Source organism: Sardina pilchardus, chromosome 7, assembly GCF_963854185.1.
Source record: "Sardina pilchardus chromosome 7, fSarPil1.1, whole genome shotgun sequence".
Classification (NCBI taxonomy): Eukaryota; Metazoa; Chordata; class Actinopteri; order Clupeiformes; family Clupeidae; genus Sardina; species Sardina pilchardus.
Genome location: NC_085000.1, coordinates 21,019,350 through 21,038,650, shown reverse-complemented (window position 1 = coordinate 21,038,650; position 19,301 = coordinate 21,019,350). Strand labels below are relative to the sequence as shown.

Sequence of the window (19,301 nt, the reverse complement as noted above, 5' to 3'; positions counted from 1 at the left end):
AAAGTTTATCTTCAGGATTGTAATGATCATTCAGGTGAATAGCATAATCCCATGTTGCACCTCAGAAAATACTGACTTGTGTTTACGTCTTTGCAGAGTCTCTCCATCAGTTGTTTCAATCAGTGAGATGCAAAATATCGGTTTAGTGGTAGATCGTATTTGTTGTCAAAACAAATCTGTGCGCATCGGGTTTGATGCCTAAATCTTGTATTTGTCCAAAAATCACGCTTTTGTTTTTGTTTTGTCTATTTAAGACTACCACTCGGCTACCATTTAATTGTGTTGATGGCAATTCATGCGATGACTCGCCTTGGCGTCCTGCGTGATGTAGCAAAAATAAAAAATAAAGGCATAAAGTTGAACACATCCGAACAACTAACACACACACACACACACACACACACACACACACACACACACACACACACACTCCCAGATATATAGTAAATACACAAAATGAGTAATTGAAGAGGGTAGGCTATAGAAAAAGTTGTTGTATACTCCATGTTTAAGGGATAAGGCTGCAACACTTGGGTGGCCTATGCGACCACACTTCTTTATCACCTTACATGTAGGCACAGTTAGTACATGTGACATTGAAGGCCGTTTTTATTTTCGGATGGTATACTTCTGAAGTCTTTTGACGTCATGTGAGCTTTACCCTTGACCATGACTATGCAGTCACTTTGACCTTGACTCAACGGAAGCTTGTGAATAATAAACAGTGGGCTGGGCATGGGAGCTTGGGAGTTTGTTTGGAGGCAAACAAGGTGTTATTCTCCCTGTCTAGACGACTCGGCGTAATGACGTGCCATAAATGCATAAACCCGGAAACTGCACGAATGTCCTTAGACCTTAACTTCTTTTGTCCTTTTTGACGAAGACCATTTTAAATATTTGCTGGGAGCCTCTCTAGTTTTATTTTCAAAGAGTGGTTTCACAACCCGGTATGCTACAGGCATGCTACTCCCGTATAACTCTTTAACAACCAGTGGTGATATTACTCCAGTATGACTTGTGCGTTCTATTGACCACAAAGATAAGAGCGTTTACGTCTTTCGACAGCAGACATAGTTTCTGTGTGGTGTGGCGCTAGAATGAGTGGATAGGTGATGTGAAGCATAGTCCGCACTCTGCACAGCCTTACATGTCTTCATGGTCACGTTCAAAGGTATGGCGACTTTTTGCTTAACGATTAATAGACGATAATTATGTGGCTCTGTTGGTTTGGTGTGGCTTAGTGGTTGAAATCGCTTCATATTTTAGATGCTTCTCCTGGATTTTTGTTAATACTACGTTGTGGATAAACAGCAAATAGGCTGAGAGGATTTTTGACCAAGGCCTATATGGATTTGAAAAAAGATGGCACGAATTTATAGCATGTGGATTTTGAATCACTGATATATGGAAAACATTCAAAGCTATATATTTGCTTTTGATTTTAAACGAAATCGGCAGTCACCGATGTTAAAGATTTCCTTATTTTTTTCTATTTGCAGTCTGTGCAATGTACTTGTAGTATATAGAAGTGAAAGTATCCCATTTCTGACGAAAACTTAACAATTGCAAGAAAAAAAATAAATGTAAACCACTGCTGTTACAAAAATTCTTCACTGATTATGAAACAACTTACTGATTATATTGTCATTTCAGATCTCCACATTTCACATCTTCATTTGTTGATTATTTTACGGGTATATTTAATCCCAGTGGGAAAGCTTTTTGTTATGGCAGCAATTGATAATATCAATATCACACAAATATACATATGAATAAAATAAAAATGGAATTAGCATATTGGGCTCTGTAGCCCAGATGTACATTGTGCATCGTCTCTCGGCAAAGACAGGAATCATTGTTAGCCTAATTCTTATACTGTGGATTAGGTTGTGCAAAGTAGCCTTTTTCATTTAGATTAAAGTCATAGTTATGTTCACATTTAGATACATGTTAAATATAAATTAATTATTGAATTGATATATTGTCTACAAATAAAATGGCGAAGTTATTAATAGGTGTTTATAAATTATGTAATTGTGAAACACACACACACACACACACACACACACACACACACACACACACACACACACACACACACACACACACACACACACAGTAATAGCGTTATAATAGTCGTAGTAGCCTACGATAGTAGTGCTCTACTATAGAGTCCTTATTATTATTTTCAAATTGTTGGATAGATATAATAAAGCAAATAGTAGAATGGCCAATCATTTGTCTTCCCAGTTCAAAATCACATATTTTTTAATGCTTTCTGTATGTTAACGAAGCAGGATATCTACTGGGTTTTTGTCAAATAAATTGGCAAATTAAATTTGCATGCCAACACAGTTAACCTGTGGATCTGCCCTGATTTAAATACTCAGAGAAAACACAGTCTGCGTGAGGTAGCCTACATCATCTTTGAAAATATATTCTTAACCAGACCAGGTTGTGATTAGGCTTCCTCTAGCCTTAGCAAGAGAAAGGGGGCTGATAACCTCTGCTGGTAGCATGGTGAAAATGTCAGGAAGTGGAACTCCAGCTTCCATTCACCTCAGAAGTAGGGTCCATCTCGAGAGGGTGCACAGAGAATTGTTCTCAGTTCTTGAAACAAATTGTAATTTAATGTAAGGTATGTCTTTAATTGTCAGATCATAGCATTTATTTTAGGCCTGTTGGATTGTCACATTTACTTTTTTTTAACATAGAACTACAACATTTTACAAATAATAGGATGAACACAACAGGCCAGAAGTCATTTAAGACATAATATAGCCTACCTTGACCATTTGTAAAGAGGCAGGCCAAAATCATTCGGGGAAAAATGCTGCGCTGCTAGGATTATCCATTTAAGTAAGCAATAATCGCAAATTGTGAATGGTTAGCAGCGTAGCCAGCCAATTGGATAACATTTGCATTGCATTTAAACTGTGTGTAATGTTATGTTGGTATTCTGGATTTAAGATTAAGGCCAGCATATAGATAGATAGATAGATAGATAGATAGATAGATAGATGGGCCTACAATGTTCCATACATTATAGCCTACAATAATCTAATTTTTGATAACATAACATAACATAACATAACATAACATAATATCATAATATTTTAAGTCGAGATAACTGCTTTTTACCATGTTTGACCATGTTTGAAATGTTGTGATTGGTGGTGAGAGTGGGCGCTCAATTCCAAGGTTTTTTTTGTTGCGTCTATCGACGTTGTGCATTTTCTAGGACAGTGCTGCCAAGACAAGAGAAAGACAGTGAAAGACTGTGACAAAGCCAAGGCGGTAAATTACTCTTTTTATGCGCTATTGCTCTGCTTCGATTGGGCGAGCGATTCTAAGGCAACCACCTCAAAACGGAGCAGACAGTGCACTAGACACTGACCTTGAACTGAAAGTGTGTTTTTGTTTTTTTTTACAAACAAACTTCACATTAAAGCAGCACGAGATCACGCTGTAAAATCTGATTGAATTGTTTCTTAGTTAATTTTGAAAACGGAGGGATATAGATTCACGTTGTGTTAAAAAATATTTAGCAGATGATATCAGGCTGTTGGGGATGCGCTCATGGAGCGAAGGGGGACGGGGCCATTTCAACACTGCTGCGTATCCCATTTCGTCCACCTTCGGTTCAATTCAACTATTACATCTAAGGATATTTTGCATGATTTTGTAATATTCATTTGAACGTTCACGCTGTGTTTATGAAGACAGGGCCTTGATAGGATATCAGCATACTTTAACATCCAATCACATCTAACACCAGCACTTGTTGAGTCATACCGACATGTCCAAAAGGAAAGTATGTGGCCTCTCATCTCTTTACTTGTAACTTGGAATGATCGAATGATCTGTCAACAGTAAGATAACTTATAGGAGATGTAACTATTCCAGCAAATTGCAGTAATCCACTTGCTCGTGTTATTCACCATTATATAATAGCTTACCGCGTGTGCTGTATAAAAGCCGTAGAATAAAATATGCATGTTGACAGAATCCATTGGAAAAATTTCAGTGAACGGTACACGTGCATAAAACGCGCCTTTCAGGTCTTCCAGACAAATTGATGACACAAGTAAAGATATAGATAGATGGATAGATAGATATCACGGAATGTTGTATCAGTTTACTTACGCATTAGTCATCAACTTTCAGTGAAATAACGTAATCCATGAAATATAAAATACTAAAGATTTTAGGTTGTGTTTTCCCCATGAACGCAAGGGTTCTTATAATTATTTAGGTCGACATTTAATGTAATATATTTTTCATTGAATACACAGTTCAGTGTTAGACCAAATATGAAGGTGATTGTGTGAAGATATGGGACTGTTAAATACTAAGGGGGTAGAGGTGAACACATAAAAAAAGCATCTATCTGAACTTTTTCTCCAAGGAAACTGAACTGGGAAAACTGAGAGACAAGCAAACATGAAGTGAAATGCATGCACTATGTTGCCATGCACCTTGTTGCCATACGTTATCAGTATAACATGCCTGCATTTTCATACATTCATACAAATAAAGCTAGCCCAATGCATCAGGTTTATGGGACATACATCTATTTGATATACATTTTAAAAGTTTTGGTTTAATCATTTGTCACGGTTATTTCGGTGTGCCATCACCACCATGACGACATTCCCTTTGCTACAGCATTTCAGTTATCGCAGTAGAATAGGATCTCTTTTTTTTAAAAGAGTGCATAGACACACACGTTCCTCTTACATTTTCAGTCTTCAGTAATAACATTATCGTCAAATAATCTTCATAGTTACAATCACATCACCTCACCCTGACTCGTGGAGCGAATGGACCGACTAAATCATTTAACTGGCCTCCACTAGCTTGTAAAGTTCATATAAAAGAATTGTGAGATGTACAACAATCTTACTAGAGTTTGGCTGCCAGCGTTTATAGGTGGTATCTGTTTAAATTGTTCAGGTGTGAGAGAATAGCTGAAATATATAGGCAACGCTCTTAAAGTAGCCTTATAGAATATCATCCTATTTTACAGAGCCAATAGTTCCAACCTGCTGACCCTGTTACTGTAAATATGAGTGCAGAGCAGCTATGAGCATCAGTCCCTGCTTAAAACAAGCCTGTAAAGAGGGGCATCACAACTTTATATGACATTGAATTCAATCGTAATTTGTTTGAAAACAAGATGTCATGTGTACTCTCTCACACAAGGAAAATAAATAGTATTCATAAGAGAAAGTATTTAAAACGTTTTGCCAGCTAGTAAAGATATCAAACGAGGCATGGGACACCCTTATATTTTAATAGTCTGTAATATAAAAAAGAGGAAAGGCTTGGCACCTGCATGCTTTGAGAAAAGAAAAACAAGATTTTACATTTTTAATAAGATACTTTATAGTATTTTTAAAAAGCGCGTAAAATCGTAATACAGAAGTTGATGTTTTGTTTTGTCAGAAATGGACCAAGTGGGTGGTACCTTATGTGGCGAGGGTTAGTAAAGACACGTGACCACTGGATGACCAATCGGATGCACCTTCAGGTTCAACTATGTTAAATGTCAGATTGCAATAAACTAGAAGCTGTTGGTCGGGCCCGCGGAAATGGGCGAGCATAATCTCCTTAATCCTGGGTTTGTGGGACCTTTGGTAAACATCCACACTGGAGATACATTTTACTTTCCAAATTTTAGAGCCTCTGGGGGACAACTGGCGGGGCTACCATCTCTCTCGTACCCAAGAAGGGACAATGTTTGCTCCCTTCCGTGGAACCCATCGGAGCCGTGCAATGGATATCCTCAATCCTACTTCAACAGCCCTGTATCCATTAACCCTTCCTTTAACCGTTCGTGTGAAATAATCCGCCCGGAGGAGAGCAAGTGCTATTATAGCAACAACAATGCAAACAGAGAGAGTTGTTCTGATGGAAATAGTCTTAAGCGGGAGGAGAGAGCAAGAGACAATTCTTTATCGTCTGAGCATGGACTGCACAATGGAATGACCAGCAGTGGTACCTATTCAAAGTATGATTATGGGACCGAGCAGATCAGTCAGGATCCGTCGTCTTGTCAGTCTCTGGAGTCCGATTCCAGCTCGTCGCTGCTCAACGAGGGAGGCAAGACCTCGACCAGCGACCCCCAGACCATGGTATCGCCGGAAAGTCACACAAGCATTGCCTCCGGCGGAGGTGGGTGCCACACATTCAGTCAGGGTATGATAACAAATATGTTTGCCGTGATATCGTGTATTAATTAGCCTGATTCAAAACTTGAACTTGACCAAGAGGCTCTTTGCGCATTAGTTGTGACAGGGGCTTAGGGTCCAGTGTTTGCCTGCAGAGGGCAGGCGTGATGGTTCAACACCGCTAGGGGTTGCCCTAAAATGCTCCAGGTTTCCCAGGCTTAGCGCTCAGTCATTTATACAACCAGTAAACACTAAACCATAAAACACGACGGCTCCGATGGCAGTGCTGTAGTGTAGACACATTTACCCTTAAGCCACTCTCTATTGCGTTGTTGTTTTTCTCTTATTGGACCTACCTTTACATTACGTATATAAATTAGCATTGTTATTCAAAGTGAGCTCTGTTGTGGATGAATGCATCGAAAAGAGAGGGTTTTGTTTTAATGACTCGTAAACTGAATTAATATATGTCGTTGTGCACTAAGAAGTCCTTTTAATATGCCTGGAAAGTAAATAGCCTAAGTAGGGGTATTTGCAAGTAAGACTTAATTATCGCGTTAATGTTGCTTTAACTGCAACAGTAAAACTTCATGTGACACAGACTACTGTAAATTAGTGGTTCTTTCCTTTACGTAAGAAACCAAGGAATTGTTTCATGTAAACATGGTGTTGTTTTGTATATGGTATTGGGTAGGCTAGCCCACATGCAATAGTTGTCCCGAAATCTGGCGCTTGCATGACAAGCGTTAATCTCAGTGTCGGCTGGAAATGCTTGCCATAGCCGAAGTATGTTGACCTTTGCAGTGGCCTGATCATGGGTATTGTGTTATCTCCGACTAACATTCAGTTATGCCATCCTTCTCCTCCATCCAGGTGCGCCATGGTACCCAATGCATACTCGCACCCGCAAGAAAAGAAAACCATACTCCAAACTACAGCTGGCGGAACTGGAGGGGGAGTTCATGCTCAATGAGTTCATAACCAGGCAGCGACGGAGAGAGTTGTCCGACCGGCTCAATCTCAGCGACCAACAGGTTAAAATCTGGTTCCAGAATAGGAGAATGAAGAAGAAAAGACTTTTGATGCGGGAACAGGCTTTATCTTTCTTTTAGAGGATTGATATAAAGAATAGTTTAGTCACACACCATTTTGCAGTGGCCCCGTCCCTTTGAGGATGTTGCTGCAACAAGAAAATGCACATTTGCTCCCCACAGTTTAAGCTCAGTAAGTGTAAATAGCAGATACCATAAGGAGATCTATAACGAGCAGGAATAAACAACTGCTAGTGAGAACCCAGTTGACAGCGTGGTGTATGTGTATTTAAGTGGTGTCAGTATTTAGTGTTTAGTTGAGGACATTTCCCAGTGTTTCCGGGCATAGGACTCTGGCCTCTGTTATATTGATACATGGCTTTGAAAATGCAAGGATAGTACAGAAGCATCTCCGTATGCTTTGAAGTGTTAATATGACAGGTAGGTCTATATGAGATTACAAATATTTATTTAGCCTAGGTGGCGTCTGAATTGACATCAGAAATCCTGGTTAGTATAGCTTGCAAATAATATAAGAGGACGTGTAAAAACAGGGAACGTAAAGAATATAAAGAAACTAAGGTAATCTAAACATCTGAAAAAATGAGAGAGCACGAGAGATTAAAGATAGCAAACAAAGCATCACTAATGCAGAGCTTCATTAGCCCTCATGTCCTAACCTATGTGTCAAAATTCTCTCTTATTCCAGCATGGGTTCGAATGAGGGTCAAACCCAAATGTCCAATAGCCTTTCCTCTGTGATAGAACCTTCCCTATCTGTATCTCCCTATTTGTAGTTTCCACCATGTGTGCCGACACGTTCACGGTCACGGGCACAAAGTTTGTCCCAAAGTTGCATATCTAACGCTGGGAAGGCTAAACCACATCAGCGCCAGCATTTTATGGACAGACGCATTATTTATTCATCATTAATGCCAGAAAACACTTTTCTGTCCTGTTCATTGACAGTGTTCCTTTCACATAACTTGAAATGAAAAGCTGATGGTCAAGGGCGGTGTAGTAATGGATTATGCAGTTCTCTCCCGACACCCTGCTGTTATCCGAAAGGCCTCGTTGATACTTGGGGCTTTGGAAAACACACAGTAGTCGAACTTGAAATCCTACAACTCTCCTGTGCCATTGTAGGGGCGAAGAGACGCGTAGGCCTACGTCATTATTGCACGTTTCCCTCTTTCAAGTTTGAAGCCTGAAATCACAGGACTTCGTAATGTAGTAATGTAGAAGCGTTTTGACAAAGTATTCATGCTATTTTATTTTGAATGGAAAATGTACAAAAATCGTACAGCTGTCCGTACATTCCCACCAGAAGGGAGAGGTCATTGTTATATAGCTATATGTGATTTATCATTATGATTGAAATACACATGATCGATATGTGGTGCATGCGGAGTCTGAACTAGCATAGATGAGTTGAATAAATAGGCTATATTGTCTCCCTTTTTGAGAACTGTCGACTGGAGTTTTTGAAGACACTTTACCTCACTTGGCGTTTCGATTTTGTCATGTTTGATGCAAAGAATACCAGTTGAGTGTCTACATGTGAATAGCCGCGCAATATTTATTATTATTATTATTGTTATTATTATTATTATTATTATTATTATTATTGGCATATAGTCTAATTTCAACGGGTTGATGTTGCTTTTTTTCTATTCTTTTGCTCGTGAATGGCATGTCTCGAGAATTCATAGAACTATCTATTAGGCTATAGTTCACATGGGTAAAGTGTGAATGTCATACGCAGAATAACTTGGTCGTGTTTGGTATATCGTACATTCACTTGGGCCTGTTTGTTTTTTCTTTCTGTTGTGCGTTGCATCAGTATTGCATTCCCCATCTATCTCCTTGTCTTGTATAAATTGTCATGAGTAGCCAATACGAATGTATCCCTGTGTATTGTTTATGAAAAAATAAAATCTATGAACATAATATCTGATTGTTTGTGGTGCTTCAAATGGAATATACATAGTCTTTCTTGAAAGAGACCAGGCCGCCAACTGTTTTGGACTAATTGTGGAATTGGATATCAACTCATTTTTCGTTTCTTTTTCAGAAACGATGTGTATATATTTTTTTTAGTTTTTCAAAGCGTGGTTATTAGGAGGACATTTTTTGATAACGCCGACTGAAATGTACAAGGTCCGACGCGAAAGATTTGGAAGTAAATAGTCGGAAGATGTCGGGGAATTCATTACTACAATATTTATAAATAAAACTCTTCCATCTCACTGATTTGTGCAGGTCTCACTGATGCTAACGAGGAACGAGAATAGCCTATTGAAATCACTGGACAATGCTGCACTGTATATTATTGGTTACGCTGCCTTATATTTTCAGTTGAACATCGCATGTATTGTGTTGCAATATGTATTGGCATGAAAATACGATGTCACATTAGTTGTTCATTCATCGTGTATAGCCACTGCATTCCCAAATACACTAAACAAGGCAATGCGCACTGTGCGTCAGTTTCGACAAGTCTATGGTTCTGCTGTGATGTCCAAAGACAAATATGAATAGGACCCGTAAGCTTTTGTGTCGTTATAACTACAACATTTAGTCAAAGAATTGTATGACCTGTCGTGGTTAAGATATGGCTATTCCGTTAGAGAAAAGTGGCTTTTTTAAATCTCGAGTCAAATACAAAATTGCTTACCATCGCAGTAATGGTGAGGATTGACTCAGCTGGAATTGCTATTATTATGGGGCATATGGATTGCCAAGTGCACAAGGTATAGGTCTATGTCCCGACTTAAGTTGGTGTTGTGGAAAAATGGCCTAAAATGATGCTTAAGAAAAAATCGTTCAGTGAAACCACTGAATCAATTTTGAGCGGCACTGGTCTTATATAATGATTCTGGATGGAAGTGTGCCAGCGAATATTAAAAACGTCCTTTTGACGCAACAGTGCTGTTTCTGACCTTCGGTATAATTGACATCAGTTTGTTTATGGAATAAATATGTAGCCTCCGTATACTAGTCTAGGCCCCTATAGTCCTTTTAACCGAACACATTCTAGATTTTAATATGTTCAGCACAATACAATTAAGCATTACGCAAATGCAGACTAAGAACGAATCAGGTATGGTAATCCACTTGAAAGCTCTGCATCGCTTTTGACTTTGAGACCAGCCTCGTCTGTTTATGGCGTCTTCTCTCCACAGAGCAGAGGTCATTGAGCTGCACCATGGCCTTCACACAGAACTTGTGTGTCATGTGGTCTAACGGGCCCCACACCACCCCTTCCTCACGCCTTGGCTACAGAGAAAGGACGTGTTTGCTCATGTTCGGCCGAAAAATGCATATGAAAATATTCTAAAGTGCACGTCAGCACGTGTTTGCGTCCGAGAGAATAGAATAGCATGTGTTTGTAATTCTGGGCCTTGTAATTTTAGAGAAAAGAAAAATGACCCAGCGTCCGAAACAATGGTTGAATTAGAACATACCAGCCTATATTGGGCTAGCCTATGTAATCATAAATGAAATATGAACAACGTCTCGTAGACACTAAACTCTGCTCATTTTGAAAAAAAAAAGCCGCTATTGATTCTAGACGGCAGACAAAGACTGTGCCAATTCAGTACACACCCCTTTAAATAAATGCCTCAAAACATTTATGTAAAGGCTAATAGTTGGCTTACATTAATTTCTGATATTTCCACAACACTGAGAAATAGCACAGAGAGACACTAGAAACAGCAACGCCAAACGGAACAATTGTCGTGCATTTGAGTACACAGTAACAGAAAAGTTATGAGAGCTGCCGGTCCTAAAAGAGTGAGCATGGCGTCACTGCCCACCATTTAAGGGAAGATTATAGCTCATGAAACTATCGATATTATTGTTTTGAATTAACCATCTATGGTGTTAAACTACAATCAGTTCAAAAATAACTGTGAATAGGTCATCACAGCTTAAAATGTGCACATGGCCTGCAACTGCTGATTCAGCAAAAAGCTGAATATCCGATGACAGTCACCCCATATGGAGCTTAGTTGAATGGAACCATGAATGAGCTAATTGGTTAAGGGCATGTTTATTGGGGCGTTAATACTTTGAATGTGGAGTGTTGTGCGTAAAGGTATACATGGGTATAAGATGCGCATCTGCGCTGGTGACTGCTATGTGAGGATTTAAATGATCATCTGAAGAGGTTAGGGTGCTGTCTTACAATGCTAGGCCCCACCCCATGCCAGGGCTCTGTCTGTGTAGGCGGGAGCAGCATACAAATTGAAGGTCAAGTTAGTGTGCACCTTATATGGATTCCCAGTGTCCTGTGCGCACATGTGGACATGAGGTAACTTAAAGCATGCAAAATAAGAAAACAAAGCACCTCGACAATACCTATAAATACTCTGAATACTTTCATTCAATTTAAGAGATGCCTTATTCATTAAACTGTTACTCCAATGCTGTTTGATGTGATCATTAAAGTAAACAATGCTTATATTCCACATACTTTTTAGTTGATGGAGCGTTTGGAGAGTTTGGACATATTGAACCCATCTAAACACAGCTTTGTTCAACAACATAATTAAATTGAAGTTAACGGAAAATGGATAGTTTATATGTTTGAGGTATTTAGATTTTAGTATTTAGATTTGTGTGGGGCGAATAATATAATCACATTTGTGTTATTCATGCGCACAAACAAGTCTTCTCAGGGCGGTGGAAATCTTTGTTGCTGTTTAGGGAACCTCCGTCTTTCAGCGAGCAGTTGATCAATGCTTTTTTTTTAAGGAAAATTAAACATATTTGTAATATTTTCCCAGAAAAGTGTTTAGAACAATGGAAGGCCATACATTATGTTCATCGTGTACTTTGGGAGGTAGGCCGATGCTATTATCCTATACACAACTATACGGATTGTATTGACACTCAAATGCGGTGCTTGCGCGCAGCGGCAAGAGTCTGCTTGCTGAAACAAAGTGATATACAGAGTATTTTTGTTGCGTAAAGCTCAGACTCCAAATACCACTCTGTTTCACACGGAGGTACCCTCCATGTACGCTCCAAGCATCTGATTTTTGCATGTCGTGTGTGGACAGTGAATGGATAGACACTTTGCAAACCACATTGCTCCTTAGGGGTAGGGGCTCTCCTCTGCTAGTAGCACAAATATTATCGAAAGCAACAAGAGAAACGACTATTGTACAGGAGAGCGACTGTACTGGTTCAGTTGGCCGTATCTCCCCTTGGTAAATTTAGCTTGACAGCCACGTAAAAATAAAATATTTCTTTGTATATTTTTCCACGTGCACGTCTTACTCTGAAGCATAATATAGGCCAAAGGCCGCATCAGATATTGAACTTCAGTGCTGAAGAAGTGGGTGCTCACAGCGATTTGAACAGCTCCCAAGTTGTCCGTGACTATTTCAGGGCAATTGTATCCGAAAGTATTAGTATTTCATTTGCGAGGGGGAGCTTATGAAAGAAGAACCAAGTCTGCTAGTTATAGAAAGTGAAAAATAATATTCAAATGCTATAAAAACGTTCGACGACAACCAAAAAAAAAGATTTTTTTCTACAGGTCATATTTATTTGTAAATATTAACTCTCAATCTGAAGTATCCGACGCATATAATGTGTCGTGAGGTGTTTTAAGATGGTCCTAAATATACGACAATGTTTGTCTTTGGATAATGAACCGACGATTCATTGCTAACATTTTTTCAGAGACTACTTTCATGTATAGCTAAATAGGCCTTATATTCGTGACGCTAAGGGATTTAACCATTTAACCATAGCGAAGCAGCAGCATTTCCTCAAAAGACTGTTTTTCAGACTGTTTTTCGGCGAAAGACAATAATATATCTGAAAAACAAACAAAAAAAGAACATAATTGAATTAGGACACTGGAATTGTTGAATAGTGTTTGTTGCCGGTGTAATCGAATCCATACAGATAGCTAGATAGTCCAATGCGTCCGGAAGACTTCATGAACAAGCACTGCTTAGCATCGGGTCCACTTTATCCATTCAATTGCTATCCGGCCATTCATTTAATGAAATCATGTATTAAAATCGCAACTTCCTTTTTTCTCCTCCACATTTACACCGACGTCTTATGGTTTAGACATAGGCGTTGGTTCGTTTGACAACCGTTGATTTCTACGCGCCAGTTATTTCGAAAAGATTATTTAGAATGACTGACATTTTAAGAAAAAACAGTTAACTGACACATCTGAGTGCACAAGAACTAGAAAGACCAAACACATTTTTCTGGAGTGCCAGTGGTGACTGCGGTGCACCCTAGTAATGTCCTTATGTGATTAAGATTGACAAGTGCGTCCTGGGCACGTGTATTTAGTCTCCATACACGTGCATTTCTTAATTTTCAAAAGCATCTATTCTTACATGTCCCTTATAAGAATCCCCATAGTAAGTGCATATGGGGTTGCCAATGTTTCTATTTCCTCTTGGCAGCAATGGACAAGTGCTTAACCATTCCTCGCAACCATCCTTTTAAAATTGAATAATGTCCTTGATCAGAATGTATTGTGACTAGATAATGTACAAACGAGACTTGTGTAGCCTCACAAAATTAATGGGATTTCATATGGTGCGGGTCCCCTTGCCAACACTCCACGGATAGGTGCACTCTCTGAGACCTCAGTAAAAACTAGGGCCATTTTTGTTGTTGCTCGAAACTGTTCACAGCTCATACAAGCGAGTTTAACAGCCCTACTTACATCCAATTAAATTTATCTAGGCCATGAGGGGACAGTAATGTTATTACGCGCGCTCCCCATATTTAGCCGTGGTTTCTGACCGATTTGAAAGGAGACGCCACTGAATAGCTCCACCGTAGCGCATGCATGGTCTTACCACTTCTGGACAAGCTTTGAGAAGGATTGCAAGATCCTGTATTGCGTACAGCTATATGAACGCCATGTTTTAATTTCGGAATGGTCGAAGTTTTACAGAGAGCTTCTGTGTAAGCACATGAGCTATCAAGAAGAACGTCAATCGATTGGTCACCATGAACTCTGAACGAGCGACCTTTTACTTCACGCGTTTGCTTCATGTGTTGAAGGGTAGTCGTATTAAGGCTAACTGTATTCTTCGAAGCAACCATGAACCGTGAACCACAGATTTAAGGTTGTAATTATGGACCTAGGCTGCAATACATTGCTTAGATTCCACAGACAGTGTCATAAAGGTCCTACTCCCCCAACAGTAGTGTTTGTAAGCAGAGAATGGCAAATATTTACAACACCTCTTCCTTCGGTGGCTTTCAGGACTCCAGAAACCTCACTGTTTTTTTTGCCCAATTCTGAAGTTTGTACTCTTTAAATTTAGCTCATCGAACTAACCAAATGGTGTTCGTGATGCGTTGGATCAGCCATTTACAAGAGAAATAGTGCTTATTTAGAGAAAAGACGCGCAACGTCTGAGCCTCTGGGTCCTACTGCGAGTAGATCATTGTCACTTTGAATTTAACCCCTTCCCAAATGTAGAGAGCCCTGTTAGAAAATATTTCATAGGATGTCGCATAGACCTTGTAATCCATTCCTGCTCATCATGTGATGAACAATGAACTGCATTTCAAGCAACATGTATGGTGCATTGATTTATTTGAAGCCAATCAAGGAGAAAATTCAGTTGGTCTTTGCTGTCCATGAATTTCTCGACTATCACGCCATGAGATCACATCCATGAATCGTACAGTTGAAAATATACCGTAAGCACCTATGCGCAAATATACAAAATTAAAGAGTCGATATCCACATACCTTACCTCTTGTATGGGATGGCCTACGCTCAGGATTTCACATACACGTCGCCTAGTCATTTGCTTAATATCGTATTAATTATTTGCATGTTAATACACACGGACCCACGGATAGTTTAAACTGGACAGTTCATTTTTCAATGAAGAATATTTTTTTGCCCTCGCACGTTTCCGTTTTTGTCGACCATATGTCTATATCTCTTAGGATGTTGTTTTATCTAGGCCTATGCTCCCTATATCCGTCTATATCGGAGTGTATTTGCAGGTGTACGTTTTCTTTATTTAATTACTTCTTAGTTCTTTTCCCTCTTCTTTTCTTTGTTGTTTGTAGAACAAAGGGTTTTACTTTTCTCCAGCCATTCGTGGTTTTATGGTGGACGCAGGGAGGATTTTAGTGGTCAAATTCAAGTGCTGTGTCTGGACAGCTGTCTGTTTTCTTTGTACTTGGTCGTAGGCATCTTGCACCTCAACCTTTTATCTATCTAAAAGGGGCTCTAAACAAAGTAATGTCATTGCCACAGACTTCTTTTTAAAATAGAAGTCCTGTCAACAATCCTGATAATCCGTGAGCATGCTTACAAAAATGTAACCGATGAACCGATAAACTCCAATAAACCGATGAACTCCTGTTTTCTGATAACTGAGATCAATAGATAAAAGATAGCCTACGATAATTAGAAGTTACCAACATTGCATGATCAATGAAAGATTCGGCCAGTTGAAACCATGCCCAATAATAGATCATTATGTTGGAATGAAAAAGTTGCCAAATATTATATTATGCGTGTATCATACCGACAAATCGTCGAATGCTTATTTTAAAATAATGTAGGCTACAGTTATATTCTAGCATAAAATCAAGACACTTGATTTCATTTAATTTTATTTCAATGCGTGCTTCTCACCACGCGTAGTGGCAAGTTTGACTATCGTTCCTCTCCTTTTCGAATTACAAGCCTGTCTGTTTTAGGCCCGGGTGAATACGAGGGATAGGTTATCTATATGTGCTATGATATTCCATATGTAGAATCCGTTCAGACTTTGAGCTTTCAGCATTTATTCAGTTTAACAAAAGGCGATCGGCACAGGGAATGAAGACTGCAAAATAAGGCACAAGTCATTTGTATGTCGCCTGTCAACTTTATTTAGAAATTCTGTTTTCCCAACTTGTATTTAAAAAGACGTTCAACTGAGGGGGGAAGGGGGTTGTTAAACAAAATCTTACTTAAAAAAATCTTACATCTTACTTAATCAAAGGCCCTGGTATATATGAAAGACACACAAGACGCATGTAAAAGTTACTAGTGCGCAGAATGTCAACAATTTGAGACCCCTTAACATAGCACAATCACTGCTTTTATTATTAAATTCGCCATCTCACTGATCGGCCTATCCATTTGTCAATCTATCTATAATGCTTTAGGTCAACGTTGTAGGCCCTTCAATTGTGACTTAGTTGGTGCAACACTATGAATATATTCGTGTATCTATATGCAAAACACTTCACTATCACTCTCACCATCATACTGCCTCAACTTGATATGGGGTGGAGCCATATTTCTGACAGTTATCCAAGTGCAATGGTTTAAAACGTTACATAAATGTAGTAAATGACATTTACTGTGACTGTGGAGGTACTATCCTGACGTTTTCCTTGAAAAGTTCAGATCTACATGTCACTGTCGCAAGGATACTTCAGCTATTTCAAGGCCATTGCCATATGGGAAACAGGCAGTTAGCAACTACTACCTTTTCTGCGTTACTCTCTATAGATAATCTGATCCTTAATTAAACATTAAACTCTTCTAATATATTCAACAACTGATGCATATTCTCACAGTAGTGAAGATAAAAAGTCTTACCTGGTCATTCTTACAATCACTGCAACTTAGCTTACATACACTAACACATTCCTATACTAAAAAACAGCTTCCCCATAAAAGGCATTGAAACAACATATCGAAATCTGTTACTCATTTTCCTAGTGCTCCTGCAGTGTTTTGAAAATTAATCGTTTGAACCTCCTAGATCTTACCTAAGAGAACCACTCCTACGCATCCAAGTGTTCCAAATTGATATATGACAATATCTACTTTCGATCACGTGTCTCGGGGCGACTTAGACGGATTGCGCGTCATCTCGCCTTCCCAAATTTTCTCCTTCTGCAGCTCGAATCCAAAACATCTATCTATAGTACCGAGTACGAGGGAAAGATGTTTAACTCGGTGAATCTGGGCAACTTCTGCTCCCAGACGCGCAAAGACCGGACATCCGACTTTGGGGACAGAACGGGTTGCGCCTCCAATATCTACCTCCCAAGCTGCACATACTATGTCCCCGAATTTTCTGCCGTCTCTTCGTTCCTTCCTCAGGCCCCTTCGCGGCAAATCACCTACCCTTATTCCACGAATCTGTCTCAAGTACAGCCGGTACGTGAGGTTTCGTATGGACTGGACCCTTCCAGCAAATGGCACCACAGAAGCAACTATGCATCCTGCTATTCAGGAGAGGATTTGGTGCACAGAGACTGTCTTCCGCCATCCACCATGACAGAAATGCTCATGAAAAACGAGAGTGTGTATAGCCACCACCAACATCACCCGAACTCCAACCACCCTGCGTCCGGGTTCTACTCTGGAGTGGGCAAAAACAACGTTCTTCCGCAAGGCTTTGATCGTTTTTTCGAGACTGCATATTGTGGAACGGAGAGTCAGTCAGACAGTTGTTTACAAAAGACTGAGCCGAGTAAACTGGACTCGGCGCCCCAGCAGCCCGCCGCTGTATCGGGTTCTCAAGAGCAGAAAAAGGACACTAACGATGGAGAGGAACATACAACTTCGAACTCATGTAGCTCCTCGGCTACTAAGGACGGCAACGGCAACAAGAACAGTCACTCGAGTAGGTACCGAAGCTGTAAATGGGGAAAGGTTAAGGGACTAGCCCGGTGTTTTGTCGGTCAGATTTTATGTGGAGTTTTATAAGCATTCAAAGGATTTTATTATAACCTACAAAGCTCTTTCTTCCAATGAGAAGAATTTTTACGATGGGAAAGCACTTTGAAAAAAGGGGATGTTATGCACAGACGCTGCTATCCTAGAGTCTGTGAAATTTTAAGAGCGCGCTATTGTGACAAATGCTAACTTTGATCATGAACTTGCATTGGGTGTTTTAAGGGATTTTCTCGTTGGGCTGTCATGAGTAAAAACCAATTGTGCAGAACATTGCTTTTGGCGTCCTGTGAACGTTCTTTTAGCAGCTTGCATGTAAACTAGCAAATCCCTCATATAGTCAAATGACTTGCGATGTCTGAAGTGCCGTGCTGGCTAGCTAGAACTGTCATACAGCCTACCGAATAGCATACACACCTCTCAGTGTTGCACTAATGTTGCTTTAGAGCCCCTGGTTTCTATCTGTGTATCTCGTTACCAATCTAAAGACATAGCAGCCCATTAAGATGACATTTCCAGGCTTAGACCAATCTTGTTGTTATGTCCAAAATCAACACGATGTGTGTATTCTCCAGAAAGCATGCGGTGACTATTCTTTGTGTTCAGTCTGATATTTGACCGTTCACGTTAGAAGCCTGTACACTTTCCAAACTCCAGCCAAAATGCCACTAAATAAAGGCTATCTGAAAGGAAGGGTTTAAGTAACTCAAAAGATAACCACCTTATTGCCTACAATATGGAGAAAGTCATAGGATTTGCCCCTATTTTGAATGAATGCACCTTTTTCTCTGACTGATGTATATTTCTAAAGTAAAATGTTCATTTGTTAAATATGTGACAATAAACTTTAAATGTGACGCTTGTTCAATGTGACACAAGTTGGATTTGGATAAAGCAAAATTAGTTTAGTAAGAGAATAGTTAGTCTAATCACCCCGCATTAGACTTCTCAACGTTTACAGAATTGCCATCATTCCTTGTCATCGTTGGATACTGTGATGCTTGATATATTCGTGGTCTTAACCACATAGGCACCTTTGCATTCCTCCAATAATGCCATTTAGCTTTTCGACAGCAGACACCTGAAGGTAGGCCAGCCTAATGCATCAAGATGGAATTGGCATAGGAAATCCTGATGAGTGGCAATTTTATGGGTGCGAACTCGTTTTCAAATGTGATATTTGCGCTGTGTTAGTGCTGATGTGTGTGAATGTGAAATGCATATACTCATTTGCATCCTTTGTTTCTTTGTTTCAAGGTACTCCACGAACAAGGAAGAAGAGATGCCCATACTCCAAGTTTCAGATTCGTGAACTGGAGCGAGAGTTTTTCTTTAACGTTTATATCAACAAGGAGAAAAGGCTCCAGTTATCCAGGATGCTAAATCTCACAGATA

General features: G+C 39.6%; 2 protein-coding genes across 3 annotated transcripts in view; both read left to right on the top strand.

Annotated features, from left to right (window-relative positions):
- The window catches only part of hoxc11a (homeobox C11a), a 64,237-nt gene that overhangs the window by 44,105 nt on the left and 831 nt on the right, over positions 1-19,301 (top strand). Inside the window, exons 1-2 of one of the 2 annotated variants that reach the window (XM_062541221.1) lie at positions 17,161-17,856; positions 19,164-19,301. The exon at positions 19,164-19,301 is cut by the window's right edge and continues 831 nt beyond it. In XM_062541221.1, the coding sequence (XP_062397205.1) occupies positions 17,172-17,856; positions 19,164-19,301 (823 nt within the window). In that variant the 5' untranslated portion in view covers positions 17,161-17,171. Of the gene's footprint in view, positions 1-17,160; positions 17,857-19,163 lie in introns of those variants that run through there. The other variant, XR_009939843.1, reaches the window with a different exon arrangement.
- Positions 5,594-9,154, top strand: hoxc12a (homeobox C12a). Its single transcript, XM_062541222.1, has 2 exons — positions 5,594-6,177; positions 7,047-9,154. The coding sequence occupies exons 1-2, from the start codon at positions 5,595-5,597 to the stop codon at positions 7,283-7,285; spliced, it is 822 nt and encodes a 273-aa protein (XP_062397206.1). The 5' UTR covers position 5,594; the 3' UTR covers positions 7,286-9,154.